General features: G+C 39.2%; 1 protein-coding gene across 1 annotated transcript; it reads right to left on the bottom strand.

Annotated features, from left to right (window-relative positions):
- Nucleotides 1–886: 886 nt before the first annotated feature.
- Nucleotides 887–8,600, bottom strand: LOC124256490 (carnosine N-methyltransferase-like; the record flags this gene model as incomplete). Its single annotated transcript, XM_046690481.1, has 5 exons — nt 887–1,021; nt 3,899–4,002; nt 5,797–5,910; nt 7,096–7,274; nt 8,422–8,600. Coding segments are annotated over 5 exons (711 nt in total), but the record flags the coding sequence as incomplete, so codon positions are not given.
- Between the last annotated feature and the right edge of the window lie 7,246 nt (nt 8,601–15,846).

The following is a 15,846-nucleotide window of genomic DNA, read 5'->3' as shown; positions in this document are numbered from 1 at the left end:
ACCAGTGAGTGAGTGAGTTTAGTTTCACGAGGCTTTTAGCAATATTCCAGCAATATCACAGCAGGGGCCACTGCCCCCCTTCATCTACCTTGTGTAATCAGAGGACAAAACAAACCAAGTCTGTTTTCCTGCTCGTTAATCAGTTACATGGACCACACCCATTAATTAGTAGGATAGACCACACACTTTACACAATCATGTGACATTTCATGGAAGGTCAGAGGTCACTGTGTAATACATCACGTGTAATGGTGGACAGTTGATTTGGACAAGCAGAAAATAAATAAAATTCACGAATGAACATATCAGTTAAAATGCAACAATCTATCAAAACATCCTTTTCAAATATCAGGTAATGTGTTCTTTCTGGAGATGGTGAAGTTGGTTATGCATATCCATCTCACTCTGCTGATAAAGAATCGTAACGTGTATAACATGGCATATGCAATATTTTGATTGTGCAACCTGAAAAACTCACTTAGTTGTAATTGTGCAGGCAGTAAAAGTATTAAATCGTACCCAGTACTAATTTCAGTCAAGTTTCTGGTACACACTGTAATCCATTAAGTCCAGGTTGTTTGGGTCTTTCTTATAACCAGATTCCCCCAATACAGCATGTGGATTCCTTGGTATAGCTTTGTAAAGTAACTTTTAATTCTTAAGTTGTTCAGGGAGCATTACTGAGCAGTACTTTTGGACTGGAACTGGCACTACATAAATCTTTTGATGATGATGATGATGATGATGATGATGATGATGATGATGATCGGGAACTATGTCCACATTCCAGTGCAGTTCACATCCTGTCTCCATTAACACACTCATTCTACAGATGTCTGTGTAGCAGGAAGACCATCTACAACAGTCTTCAAGGGCAGAGTAACTCCTACAGGCTTGAGGGAGATAAAGCCTTTTCTCTCATGAGGGTTTTAGTGGCCACGAAGAAGACACTCTGATATTCATACTGTAACATGGACAGGCGGTTCTGGGTGTACGTCGACTTCACATCAACTTCTTCTTTCTGGAAAATATAATTTCAGAATCCAGGACATCAATGGAGTGTGATGATATGGTAAAGCTGAAATATGACATGTAATCCAATATAGAATTTCCATTGCATAAGTTCATATTCTCTCCTTCTTTACAAGGCGATTGGATGGCCCCATGGTTAAAGCGTTCACTTGTCACACCGAAGACGCCTGGGTTCAATTCCCCAACATGGGTACAATGTGTGAAGCCCATTTCTGGTGTCCCCTGCCATGATATTGCTGGAATATTATTAAAAGTGGCATAAACCTATACTCACTCACATTTTTTAAGTTGAGTCAGAATCATTGGTATTCAAATGTAAGATAGCAATGATGGGATATTATATAATATATATAGAGAAACATAAAAGGTTTGGGGCATGCTGTACATTCTGCTGCTGCATATAGTCAACCAGGAAATACTAGCAAATCGGCATAAACTGGTTGTAGAACAGAACTGTTTAAAACACAACTTTTAACGTACTGAATCAGGTGTATTGGGATAGAGGGGATAGAAATCATATGATATGGTGAGCCTTGTATCAAGATTAGATAACTTCACATCAAGGATATCCAACATATACGCTGATTTATCATCCAAAACTGTGTTTCAATGGAGATATTGCTTGTGTAAGATCAAACGATGTCTCCTAGGAGATATCAATTTGACAGTAGATTTTGTACAATGCCCTGACAATGCTATGATGTCACAATGCCATGACATCGCCGCTCTGCAAGTCTAATGCAAGTTCTGTGTTCAGAGATGTACATTTTTCATTAAATACTAATGAAGAATTACTTTCGATGATAAATAGAATCTCACCCTTGAGTATTATGATATCAAATATATCAACACTTGTTGATAAAAGTAAAAATATCGTCGGCAAGCCGGATGTTTGGAAATTTATCAACTTGTGGTGATATATTTGATATCAAAAGACATTCAGGTGAGATTCTCTATACATTCTGACCAAATGTTATAACTCTGGCTTCAGCTGATTGGCTCGTTCACACTGAATATTATTTTACTTGACTGATTGATAGGTTGACCACATCACATGACATAAAAAAAGACTGTGAACAGTAATTAAGGTCTGAAGGTTGTGAAGCTCATCTGACACATGAAGTACTTATTTCATGACACTTCAAAATATTTATGACACTGAAAGTCGGTAATCATGAAAACACATTGTAACTTTTGAAATCATTCTATGACAAAGGGAGTGACTGAGTGACTATACCGCTTTAGCAATATTCCAGCAATATCACGTCGGGAGAAATGGGTTTCACACATGTACCCATGTGGGGAATCAAACCCAGGTCTTCGGCGTGACGAGCGAACACTTAACCACTGGGCTGCCCCATCGCCCCTGCAACCAAGAGAACCCTTGAAGATACTGTGTTCAGTACTTTATTTGAGAACTGACTTTCAGTCTGTTTGAGTTCATCAGTGTACGAACCTCAGTGAGTGGAGGCCATCTGAAGGCTGGTGCTTGTCATTTACAGTGGTTGTCCCTCTCTCTATACTCAAATGAACTCACAAAGTGACTGTCAAATCCTAAATCTATATTTAGTCAAAACAAAATTCCCTGATCACAGCCAGTGAGATCTATCTCACTTTTATTTTTGCAGCATTTAATTACGGAATGATTTCGGAAAGCAAGAGGATCAAACACATTAACAGTTGACAAGGTTTCTCAGCTCAGGTTCCGTTCCAGCTGTCTAATCCCCTGAAGATCCGGGTTAGAATTGGTTAGCCACTGATCGGGTGGTCAGCCTCACTGACTTGGTTGACATATGTCAGCGTATCCCAATTGCGTGGAACGATGCTCATGAATGTTGATCACTGCAGTGCTGAGTGAGGCGTCAAAAACCAAACCAACCACAGCATTTTATAAAGGAATGATATCGGATATGACATGACCAATCGATCCTGTTACCCGCCTTTTACGACAAACATGGGTTGCCGAAGACCAATTCTAGCCGGAATCATCACAGGAGACAAAATGTGGTGTGAGGATATAGGATACTTTCAAATAGATGATATATACTAAATACAGGGTCTAAATGATCAGAACAATACTAGTATTTATCAAATAGATGATATATACTAAATACAGGGTCTAAATGATCAGAACAACACTAGTATTTATCAATAGATGATATATACTAAATACAGGGTCTAAATGATCAGAACAACACTAGTATTTATCAAATAGATGATATATACTAAATACAGGGTCTAAATGATCAGAACAACACTAGTATTTATCCACGCTAGGGATTTTCCAGTGGTTCTCCTGGGACTAAGGAAGTAAACATAGTCACTACAAGAATGACAGTGAAGATGTATTAATATTAGGGTTGCAATGATTCACCCAGAGTTCGATTCGATTCGATTTTTCGATATTTGACCCTCGATTTGATCATTTTCGATTCGATTCGATTCTTCATACAAGTAAAAACATCAGATTTCATTTAACTCTCAGTGTCGGCCTTTTTAGCGTGAAGTCCATCGTCAACTTGGCAATGTCTACTAACAACAATTCTGATTGGATAATTAGTCTGGCATCAACCAATCACCTTTCCCTTTATTTCAGAGCTCGAAACTGCCCAAGTTGAAGTCAATATTACATTCTGGCTGTGTGGAAATAATTCAAGTAAGTATTCAATTATCAAACACTGAATCAAAATAGTCATACTGGTTATCGAAAATCGAAACTAAGGTGTCAGGTTCGGTTTTCGATGAATCGAACCGAATCGTTGCACCCTAATTGATCTCAAAGTGTGAAGCTATGAACAGTCAGTTCTGGGGTCATGAGACACTTGTCAAATGGAAACAGGAAAATGAGAAAAACACTGGGTCTTACCTCTAAAACAAAGCCTATCTTTGTAATAACATTCTTCAGCTCTTCATAACTGAGTTCTATGGAGCTCTCGTTGGCCATGTCTGTGTAGTGATACAACAAGGGACCTGCAACACACAGATTGTTTATTCTATTTCTTTACAGACTGTCGTCATAGAGCTGCAATATTGTTGCATGTGGCGTGAAACAACAAGCCAATGGTGCACCGCACTCTGAGCTCTGAAAACCAAGGGACAACTCAGAATAGGACCACGAGACACACAGTAGGGCCATTTTTATTTCATAATATCACATTTCAATAGATTGATGTTCATGCTGTTGTGACCGCCTCCGTGGTGTAGTGGTTAGAGCGTCCGCCCGGAGAGCGGAAGGTCGCGGGTTCGATCCCCGACCGCGTCATACCAAAAGACGTTAAAATATGGTACTTGTTGGTCCCTGCCTGGCGCTCGGCATTAATGGGTACAACAAGGACTGGTCGGCTCGGAGTCAGTATACTGTGTCTGAGTGGGGTATTCATGCTCCACTGCGGCATGGTATCTCAGTGACCTAGCACTATAAAACCAGCTTAAGTCTGGGCTAGTACAAGCAGCCGCACATACACATACACACGCATGCACGTCGTCATATGAGCGAAATATGCTCAAGCATGACGTTAAACCCAATTTCACCTCACCTCATGCTGTTGATCACTGGATTGTCTGGTCCAGACTCGATTATTTACAGACCTCTGTCATATAGCTGGAATATTGCTGAGTGTGGCATAAAACTAAACTCACTCACTCACTCTAACCCGGATGTTTCCATGACTTAGTCTGGACAGTACAAGGGACACACCAGACTAAAGCTTAGTCTGTGAATATATAAAACTTTGATAGTAACAAACATTAGATTGAATAGGAGAACCAGGGAGACCAGAGATTCTGAACCTGAGGAAATCTAGACGTGCTTCATTTAAGAAACAAACAATACTTACTTCAGAATAGGTACATTTGTACAACAAAAGCAAAGTTCAAACCCATAAGCATAGACTTCCAGTGTAGGCACTGGAGGAGAAACTTCTCTCAGGATATATGGCCAGTAGTGGTGGTCCGATTAATTGAAATAATCAAAGATTGGTCGCAATGACAAAACGACCAATCAATCGATCATGTTTTCTCATAATCAAACACAAACAATTTTGGAACACTTGTTTGCAATAACGATATTTTTCACAAGGTTGGTTTTGTCTGTTACATTTCATTAGCACTTCAAGCTCTTCCAATTCATGATTGAATTTATCTTAAAGACTCCATGAAGTTCATGTTCTTAACATACTAGTCATCCTTTAAGGATGTGAAATTTGCAAAAAAACGAAAGAACTACATGTTTTTTCTTTATTTATTGTGCATTAACAAACATAACCAGAAACATTTAATAAATGACGCTAACCAATTATTTTCGTTGATTGATCGGTTTTAATGAACCAATCATCAATTATGAGATTTAAACCAATCCCCAACACTAATAGCCAGCAGAGGTAAGTGAGCACAGGGTTTTTCATCTATTGTTCAGAATGTTGGACATACTGTCCCTTTAACATTAGGCAATCACAGCAATAACATCACTTTGTGGAACAGGGTGCTGCTGTACAAAGCAATCGTCATGCTCAGGTAATCAGAAATATGTTCATTACATATTAGTTGTAACATTATAGTTGTATCGCACAACAACCTGGCGAGAAGTGAAGGATTAGAACTACTCTTCAGCTATTCATGATGTCACGGATTGTCAGGGCTAGACTTTATTATTTACAGACTGTCCTTGAGCTGGAACAATGCTGTGTGTGGCATGAAACAAGCAAATTGTACGCAGCACTCTTGGCGGGCTCTGAAAACCAAGGGACACAACTCTGTCAACCTTACCCAGATTAATCCAGCAGCCGCCAGGTTTGATGATCTTGTACATGGTTTCTATGTAGGCAATGATGTTGTGTGCTGTGTCGATGAAGAAAACAGTGGCCACGCAGTCCCAGGATTCTGTGGAAATACACCTGGCAGGTGAGAGAATCTGTATAATCATGATCTGAAAATCCAGTCACTGTATAACACCTTGACTTCTCCTTCCACCTTGATGGCAGAGGTACAGATAAGCAATGTATCTGCATAAATTATGCAAATATTTATGCGAAAACTCAATTCCATTGAGTCTCTTCCGTACAAGTATGCTTGAATTTTTGTAAATACTAAATTAATTTGATCTTACATGCGTACAGACTAAAATGTCAAATCTTAGCTTGCATACCTGTGGATCCATAAACTAAAATAACTGAGGTAGATTGAGAGGTATTTCAGCACATGATCTTGGCAACTTGCCAGCTTTCTTATTGTTTCTCATAATACAGATCAAATAAACAAAAACAACAAGTAAAGCAACATTTCAACTTTTTTGTTTGTTTTACAATTAATGGGAAATAGCAAAATACCCCGTTGAGTTTGATTGATGTGGGTACAGTTTATTTGGTTACTCAAAGGAAAATTAGGATACACAATTGATATGAACACAAGCGAGTACATAACTCAATGACCCCAAAAGTTATCTGTACCTCAGGATGGCTATTAACATCGTTGAATCATTGTAAAAGCGAAACTACTGGCAAACAAGGATAAGTTGAGCACCAGCCTGACAATTGACCCATATTAGCATGTATGAGTGCCGTCCACTGGCGCTTGCCATTGTTAGCGAAGGGGCCCAAAGTTGTTACCGATCAAGTGTTGTGTGACTTGCTACACCCACGTGAGAGTCTTTTGGGCAAGGCGTGTGCAGCTACGCACGGAATCAATTTCATCGTCAAGCAATGCACGTGCACTAGCCTACATCTGCTCTACCTTTCACAAACCAAATGGTTCGCTCATTGCCGTGCATCGCCTACTTCTCATAAACGCGTTCTCTGCACCGGTCCAGCTTATCCTTGTTTGCCAGTAAGTTTGAACATTTTTATGTGCACAGGCATGATATATTACAACTAATGTTTTTTGTTTTCATGCGACAACCATGACAAACGTGTAACGACCCCGTGATATATGTAAATGTCTGGATATTATTCATCGATTCTGGTGAGAATACCTTCCCAGAATATAACTGTATTTGCAGGTCATATATGAACGCAACAAAGTTTTTGCCCGCCAAAAAAATCTGAGAAGTTGACAACCTGTCTGTCTCACCTGGCTCGGTGTACACCTCGAGAAAGTCGCCCGCCGCCATGGAGAAACTGACAGTGGGAGCAATGCTGGTGGTCTCGATGTCGGGGAATGTGATTGGTCGAGTCTGATCGGCCTTCAACTTGTTGTTGCTCCACTGGTGAACCCAGGGGTACATGGTGAAGGAATTCACGTGTTTACATCTGGATGCATCAATACAAACTGATCAAGGCACATGCTAAACAAGCAAGTCAGTTACAAGGCAATAGTGTTCAGCTGGCAAGTTTGTTTGTTGTTTCCTTGTTTAACACCAGTCAGTGATATTCCAGCTGTATTATGGCGGTTGGTAAATAATCGAGTCTGGATCAGACGATCGAATGATTGATATCACGAGCATCAATCAGCCTACATAGGATTCCATGATGTGTCATCAAAGTGTAACGAACCTGACCACCCCATCATTTAAAACAACAAGCCGGTTAGTCGCCTCTTACAACAAGCATGGGGTGCTGAATATCTTTGCTTAAACACCATAGCCCCATTTATCTGAAACAGCAGCTAACTTCTTGCTGATCGGGGCCAACATCAGTCCAATATTTCTGAGTATCTGTCTTTTAACAAGACCTACTATATACGGATATAGTTTCCTAATACTGATAACAGAATTTTAAAATAGGTGTTAGGTGTTGACTAAGGTACTCAATATGGGAGGCAACTCTTTTTGGCTTAAGAATGAACCTTCATACATCAAGAGTTATCTCCCCTGGTGTAGTAGAATCTGCTACTGAAAGAGAATCATATCTAAACATATTCATTTAAGTAAAACTTCTATAGTTTAATACATGTATTAGATATTTGCCAAAACGGCTTTCTCAATAATTTCTGGGAAAACTTAACAGTTAGGCATTCCATGGCCCCAGCTGTGAAAATTACTCGAGTCTATTCTGTTTTTCTATAGGCTGCAATATTATGAGTGAGTGAGTTTAGTTTTACGCCACACTCGGCAATATTCCAGTTATATGGTGGCGGTCTGTAAATAATCGAGTCTGGACCACACAATCCAGTGATCAACAGCATGAGCATCGATCTGCGCAATTGGGAACTCATGACATGTGTCAACCAAGTCAGCGAGCCTGACCACGCAATCCCGTTAGTCGCCTCTTACGACAAGCATAGTCACCTTTTGTGGCAAGCATGTGTTGCTGAAGACCTATTCGAACACGGATCTTCACGGGTCGGCTGCAATATTATGCCAGGTAAAACAAGGTCTGTATCTTCAACACCGATGGACATAAAAGACATCCACAATACAAAAAGGCATGCAAAAAGGAGAAATAGAAAGTAACATACTTGTTAAGAACAAAGTCAGATGCAAATAACATGAAGAGGCTCCATTCGTTGCCTTGGCAACTGTAACCAAGATTAGCAATCTCGAAGGCCAGGCGACCCAACCCTGCTCCCGGCACCAGGACGTAGACAGACGAGGGATCCCTGCCAGACACATCAAGGTCTATTTGATAGTCAAATAATAACCAACGTCAACAATAAATGTAACAGTAACACAACCTTTGTTAAATTTGTGTATATTTTAGTACTTTAGGGGGGTTAAGTTCCACCTGGGATCTAAACCCAGATACTCCGAGTAACTCCAAGTCAGCCATCTAACCCACTCACCATAATGGTGGCCAACAACAGGTAGTCTAGATCATGCATTTGTGTGCCGCTCTGACAAATACAAATTCACACAGCATGAATTTGTTATTCTGTCAAATGCAATCTCAGTAAGATTTTACAATATAATAGTCCATTTATATTGCCCATTTATCTATCCACACTGCTTAACTTCAACTGATTTTGACCTGAACTCTACTCACAGGATCACTCGCCGCCAATGTCAGTAATTTGATTTTGAATATCAGACATTCATGAAAGATATCTTCAATTATTTTCTGATATCTTAAATACATTATTGACAACTTTAAACATAATACAGATATCACTAATATATTAATGAATGTGAAAACAGCTTGATATAACAAACAACAGATTAACATTAACAGCAGCACGTCACTGAACAATATAATTGGACGAGGGCAGATGGGGAGTAAGAACTCGCTAATTTCTAGAATGCCAATCAAACAAAATAGCAAAGGGTCATTATGAGGATGTCCAGTATCTGACATCAGGCCACGAGGAAGTAGACACTCGGCTCCTCTTACATGCCAAACATGCTTCTTCTGAAAACCAGAGGGTTGTGATTCAGTCACCAGATACAGATGTTGCTATGGTTTGTACGTTTCTCTTTGCTGATCTCGAGTGTCAAGACCTTCGGTTCCATACAGGCATTATAGACAAGTTGAGGTTTGTACCTGTTCATTCTCTTTGCTCAAGAATCAAGAACGAACGTTTGCAAAGATCTAGGTCCATCACTGCATGTGCTCACCGGATGTGACTCGACCAGTTCACCGTCAGGACTTGGAAAGAAAAAGACATTGCCTTTTCTACTGAACAGTGATGTTCACCAAATCAGATTAGCACAGCTTGGTGAATCCCTTGAGTTAGGGGAAGAATTAGCTTTGTGAGGAATTATACAGTTGATGACAGGGCTGGCAAGAAGGCAGATGGTGTCAGGTACTGGCTTTACTGTAAGAAGCAAGTCAACAATGAAAGATTACCGCCAACCTCAAACAGCCTTATCCAGCGCATGAAACGAGCAAACTACCAAGTCTATGTCTGGAGAAGGGCATTGCAAGCCATGCATGATCTCCCTTCTGTGATGGCCATGGTTGAGAGACAAAAGATGGTATAATTCAGCCTGTGTTGATGACAAAGCATATCCCACTCAAAGGACTGTTGGAATGGACATCCTATATTTCATTGATAAAAACTAGATGGTGAATGGCGACCAGTATGTAAAATGTCTATTATGACAAACAGATATTACGTCTTGACTGGATTTACATAAAAGAAATTATTAAAACACTCAAATACAGTAAGTGTGCTCAGTTGTATGTGTGAATTACACATATAAAAGCAATCATAGGTCATAATTAGTATGTACCATGCCCTTTTCAGAATGGTTAATTTGTCAAATGTCGGCCATTTTGAAAACAACATTTTTCTACAACTAGAAATCTTTCTTGGTCACTGAAGTAATTATGTGCTTTGTTTCATAATGCGGTGACATATGTAACAGCTATTATAGATGTTGTATCTATCTCACAATACAGATGTATCTATAAAATGAACATATGTTTTACAATGGGTACCTTCCAATAAAATGACTCTAACATTTTACCTACCCTATAATTTGGGATTACATAGTACTTGGCTCTCCTGGATCAAACTGTGTAGTCAGATCTTTTATATAGAAGGTGTTGAACAAAATTATTTATTCCTGGCTTAGCTCCTGTACTAGAATCCAGACAGGTGATGTGACTGTGTAGCCATTTAGGTGATGTAGTAAGATTTTTATAAACGTGATGCAATAGATTTGCTTATGAGAGTAAACCTTGAGATCGTTTACATGACAATATATACTTGTGGAGTAAAATACTCCAGGAGTAAATATACTTTTACTACACCTCTTGGGGAGAAGGAATTTACTTACAGGAGTAAAAATACTCATGTGAGCAAAACCATTTACATGACATATTTACTTACCCTAAGTATATTTACTTATGTAAGCAAATATACTTACGTAAGTATATGTGTCCATGTAAAAAGGGCTTTAGATTGTGTCGCATGTCCGATTTAGTGAAAGAGAGTATCCTCCCCTTGAACCACTGATAATGCGGTTCAGCCGGTGAGTAGGGAAATATTCGTTGACTCGAATCGCCGTCCTCTCGTATAGAAAGCGGCCTTTTTAAACTTACTATAATTGATTTTTCTGAAAAAATGTACCCATCCCCAGCTTTAAACCTGAACAATGTGTCTGTACGCGCGTTGTTGTTGGAGAGCCAAGGGACGGGAACGCCAGATAAACGCTTGCAGTGAAAAATATCTTGAGTGAAGCTCTCATATAATATAACATAATATAGGCTCCAGGGGAATTATCCCAGTATTCTTAATATATTGACTCGACGCAAAAACATAGGAAGGATATCTACTTCTGTAATAAAGTATACAACCCGTTTTTCTTGAATGCTGTAAATATTTTCATATGTCTTAATAACTATCTCCGTACATAGGTCTCTACCATTTATGTACTATATTTCTTTCTATATTACATGTTTGTTGTATATTTATCATGCTGTAAATACTCGGGAGATGGTTACCTAAGTTGGATAACTTGTTCCTCATCCAATTCTTCACTGATTAAAATATGTTTAAATCAAAACCTGATGGAAAACAAGTTCTTGTTTATTGCATAGAGCAACGTTTCGGTGAAGATTCTTACACCGTTTTCAAGCTTGAAGTCGTTTGCTTCATTATTAGCGCACTAAATTGAGATTTGCCGATCAAACTTTATCCACTTCTGTATTAGTGAGTGAGTATGGTTTTTACGCTGCTTTTAGCATTATTCGAGCAATATCACGGCGGGGAACACCAGAAATGAGTTTCACACACTATACCCATGTGAGCAAATGTACTGTAAGTCACCATGGTCCCTGGTATGGTGATCTACTTTCAGTTGTTGACAATCTATAGCCTGGTTTGATATTGTATTGTCAACCATAGTTAAAATATTTTAGATTTAATTTCTAGTTTTAAATCTATATCTGTGATAATCTAGTTGTTTTACTGTCCTTCGTTGACAGAATTTTTGTAATTTACTTTAAATTGTTAATATATTTATAGCTTGATTTAATCACGATATGGCTGAAATACTGCCGATGTGACTTAAACTCACCTCACTATACCCATGTGGGGAATCGAACCCGGGTCTTTGGCGTACTGTATCCACTAGGCTACCCCCCGCCACACTTCTGTTTGAACAACACTTAGAATTTGATGACATGAATGTGAACTATTTAACGCATGTTGAGACATTAATTTAATGCAACTCCAAGGTAATACCAGACTTTACAGTGTTTTCTGTTTTCTGGGATATATATCAAGATAGAGTCATCCTTATTTTAGCTATAAAAAAGCGTGTGCGTGCTGCGTGCCTCCGTGAGTGTCGTTATTTTACATTTTTTTGTTTTTGCTTATATATATCCAGAGGCGGCGTATGGTCTTGTGCACAGAGCCCGGTCACAAATCAGTTGATTTTGAACAACGCTGTCCTTGGATGGGCGACCATGAAAGGCAGCTTGACTCCTGAGAGTTTTTAGGACTTCTGTAGAAGCACACGTCACGCATATGATACATGTTGTCTCACCTTAGGCAAGTGAGTTTGTACTTAATTGCCTAGTTAAGTTCACCCAGCAGAAAATGGGTACCCGGTGGGATCTCATATGACAATGAACCTCCTAGCGCCTCAGAGGTGCATTATGTTCATTATGTTGTAGGCGCTTAGTACATGCCCTTACGTCCTGGAAGTCGGCGTGATATAAATGGTGTTATTATTATTTTAGCATTATCCATAATACACGTTATTCACATATGAAACGTACAGACGTGTAAATGTGGATTTCTGTTTTGTATTACGTGTAAATTATGGATTATAATATGAGTATAGATTAAGTCCATGTACCTTTAGCATGTACAGCTGCAGATTACACAAACTGGTACCATGTATGGCTGCAGATTACACAAACTGGTACCATGTACGGCTGGAAGTTACACAAACTGGTACCATGTATGGCTGGAGGTTACACAAACTGGTACCGTGTATAGCTGCAGATAACACAAACTGGTACCATGTACGGCTGGAAGTTAAACAAACTGGTACCATGTACAGCTGCAGATTACACAAACTGGTATCATGTACGACTGGAAGTTACACAAACTGGTACCATGTATGGCTGCAGATTACACAAACTGGTACCATGTATGGCTGGAGATTACACAAACTGGTAACATGTACGGCTGGAAGTTACACAAACTGGTACCATGTACGGCTGGAGGTTACACAAACTGGTACCATGTACAGCTGCAGATTACACAATGCGGTACCGTGTATAGTTGCAGATTACACAAACTGGTACCATGTACGGCTGGAGGTTACACAAACTGGTACCATGTACAACTGCAGATTACACAAATTGGTACCATGTACAGCTGCAGATTACACAAACTAGTACCATGTACGGCTAGAGGTTACACAAACTGGTACCATGTACAACTGCAGATAACACAAATTGGTACCATGTACAGCTGCAGATTACACAAACTGGTACCGTGTATAGTTGCAGATTACACAAACTGGTACCATGTATGGCTGGAGGTTACACAAACTGGTACCATGTACAGCTGCAGATTACACAAACTGGTACCGTGTATAGTTGCAGATTACACAAACTGGTACCATGTACGGCTGGAGGTTACACAAACTGGTACCATGTACAACTGCATATTACACAAACTGGTACCATGTACGGCTGGAGGTTACACAAACTGGTACCATGTACAACTGCAGATTACACAAACTGGTACCATGTATGGTTGGAGGTTACACAAACGGGTGTTAACGTTACACGACTGAAAACGTTTAAGATACTACCCTTTACACTTTGATCTTAGCCAAAAGACCGAGAAGAGAGATAAAATAACGGTCTTTGATGTGTGAAATGTTTATTGAGAAATCACAGTTAAAAAATAGAACAAGCAATGTGTGTAATTTCTAATTACATAAAGTACAAGATTTCGGGGAAGATTGGTCCTAGCAAGCTGAGGCTGTAGGAGTAGATCAAACTTCGTTGATCCTTAGTTTATGACATTCCAATGACATGGGAAGATATACACAGAGAGAACTTAACATGATATTCTTGGAAGGGAGGCCGCCGGTTATCGTCTCAGAAAACAAATATATTCTTAAGGCTGTAAATAACAAAGGCAGATATCCGTCTTATTGTTGCTCATTGTTGCTTGTAATTATCTAGGCGTTTCACTTTTAAAAGAAATATCTGGACTCAAACTACATACCAGCACTACCCGCTTTTCGTATAACAGTCCGACTTGGCGTTGCTGGCAGTTAAAACAATGTTCAGCTATGTGACAACAGTTTGTATATACTCCTGCCTGGATCAGACGAGTTATAATCCATATTCGTTGTCTGTTGTTTTGACAAACGACCAACAACCTTGACCTCCGTTCAAGCATAGGTTGCTCGGAGACATATATATTCTTTGATTTGCAGGAATTCGTACCGGAGAACAACACTGTGTAAATCAATCCTTATTTTCGGTGCATTTCTCATCTCGAGCCTCAACCGGCAAGAGTGAGTGAGTATGTTTGTACGCCGCTTTTAGCAGTATTCATGCAATATCACGGCGGGGTACACCAGAATTGTGTTACAATCTTGGCTGAAAAAATATAATGACGTATATACTTTTACTCTTTGTGTAAATTATATCCTGAAATTGTAAAAAGTAGATCACTTGGTGATAGTCTTTAGAATTGTTGACACCAAGCGGGGACTGAGATCAGAAAACATTTTAGAAGTTCAGGTTGGAATGAAATTGAAGGAAGGGCGGGACGTGGGGGGCAATGGGAAACCCATAAATAATACGGACTGTTTATTGGAGAAAGAGGGAAGCGCCGGCAAATGTCACAATAAACCCACACAACAGCTTCAATAAAATATGTGTTGTGTTATATATCGAGTACTTCCTATGCATCAAATGTGTTATTACTGCACGGAAATGTCTCTGCGTGTGGTGGTAATTACAATTTCAATCCGAGATCCATATCTAAAGCCTGATCTCGGCCTCCTTTCACAAAGCATTAAGGTGATCGTAAGTCACTAAGATAACCTTAGTGCAATGTTAAACAATGGAGTTAAGGTTAACCTTAGTAAATGTTGCTTCGTGAAATGAGCCCCTGAAATCTGTTAGTAAGAACCACACAGTGGTTATGATACAATACCTCATGACCTAATTTGTAGTGAGTGAGTTAAGATTTAAAGTCACATCGGTAATATTTCAGCCATATTGTGACTAAAAACAAGTAACAATTTTAGAATAAATAAACGTATTTTTTAAAAAATTTTTAGAAACTCCCAGAGAAAGACAGTAAAACCAGCTAGAATATCAGAGATATGAATCTTAAAACTAGTATGTAACTCTAAAACAGCTTAATTACAGAAGACAATACAATATAAAAACAGGCTATAGATTGCCAACAAATAGAGGTATATTACCATACTAGGGACGATGGGTACTTACAGTACATTTGCTTCCTCCATGGGTCCAGCTGGAATTACACCATCCCTTCAGCTATTAGCAATTTTAGACAATCTAGCCATAAAATATTAAGACGTATATACTGCGGATAATAAAGTACTAAGTTTAAATTGACTTTGAAAGTTTGGGGACTTACGTACACTCTCAGGAGGACACCTAATGTGTAACCTTTTTTAGCACAAGATACTGGCGTCAGTTAACTACAGGATTGAGGAGGTTATCGGGAATGGGTGGACAGGATCATCTGAATGACATGTCGCCTCTACAGGCAATGTCATTGAAAAAGTGGAGTCATGTTGAGTTTTGAATATTTGTCAGTAAAACTAGCATTCGCATCATTTTGGTTTTAACGGTCTTCAGTTGGTAATAAACAATAAAGCAATGAGATAAACTAGGTTATTGTTATAAGCCGTGGTATATGGGTGAGTGAGTGAGTTTAGTTTTACGCCGCACTCAGCAATATTCCAGCTATATGTCGGTGGTCTGT

The sequence above is a fragment of the Haliotis rubra genome, unplaced genomic scaffold (assembly GCF_003918875.1).
Source record: "Haliotis rubra isolate DU_JTF1 unplaced genomic scaffold, ASM391887v1 Scf1161, whole genome shotgun sequence".
NCBI classification, from domain to species: domain Eukaryota; kingdom Metazoa; phylum Mollusca; class Gastropoda; order Lepetellida; family Haliotidae; genus Haliotis; species Haliotis rubra.
Note: the sequence above shows the minus strand (reverse complement) of the source record. Positions and strands in the feature narration are given on the sequence as shown.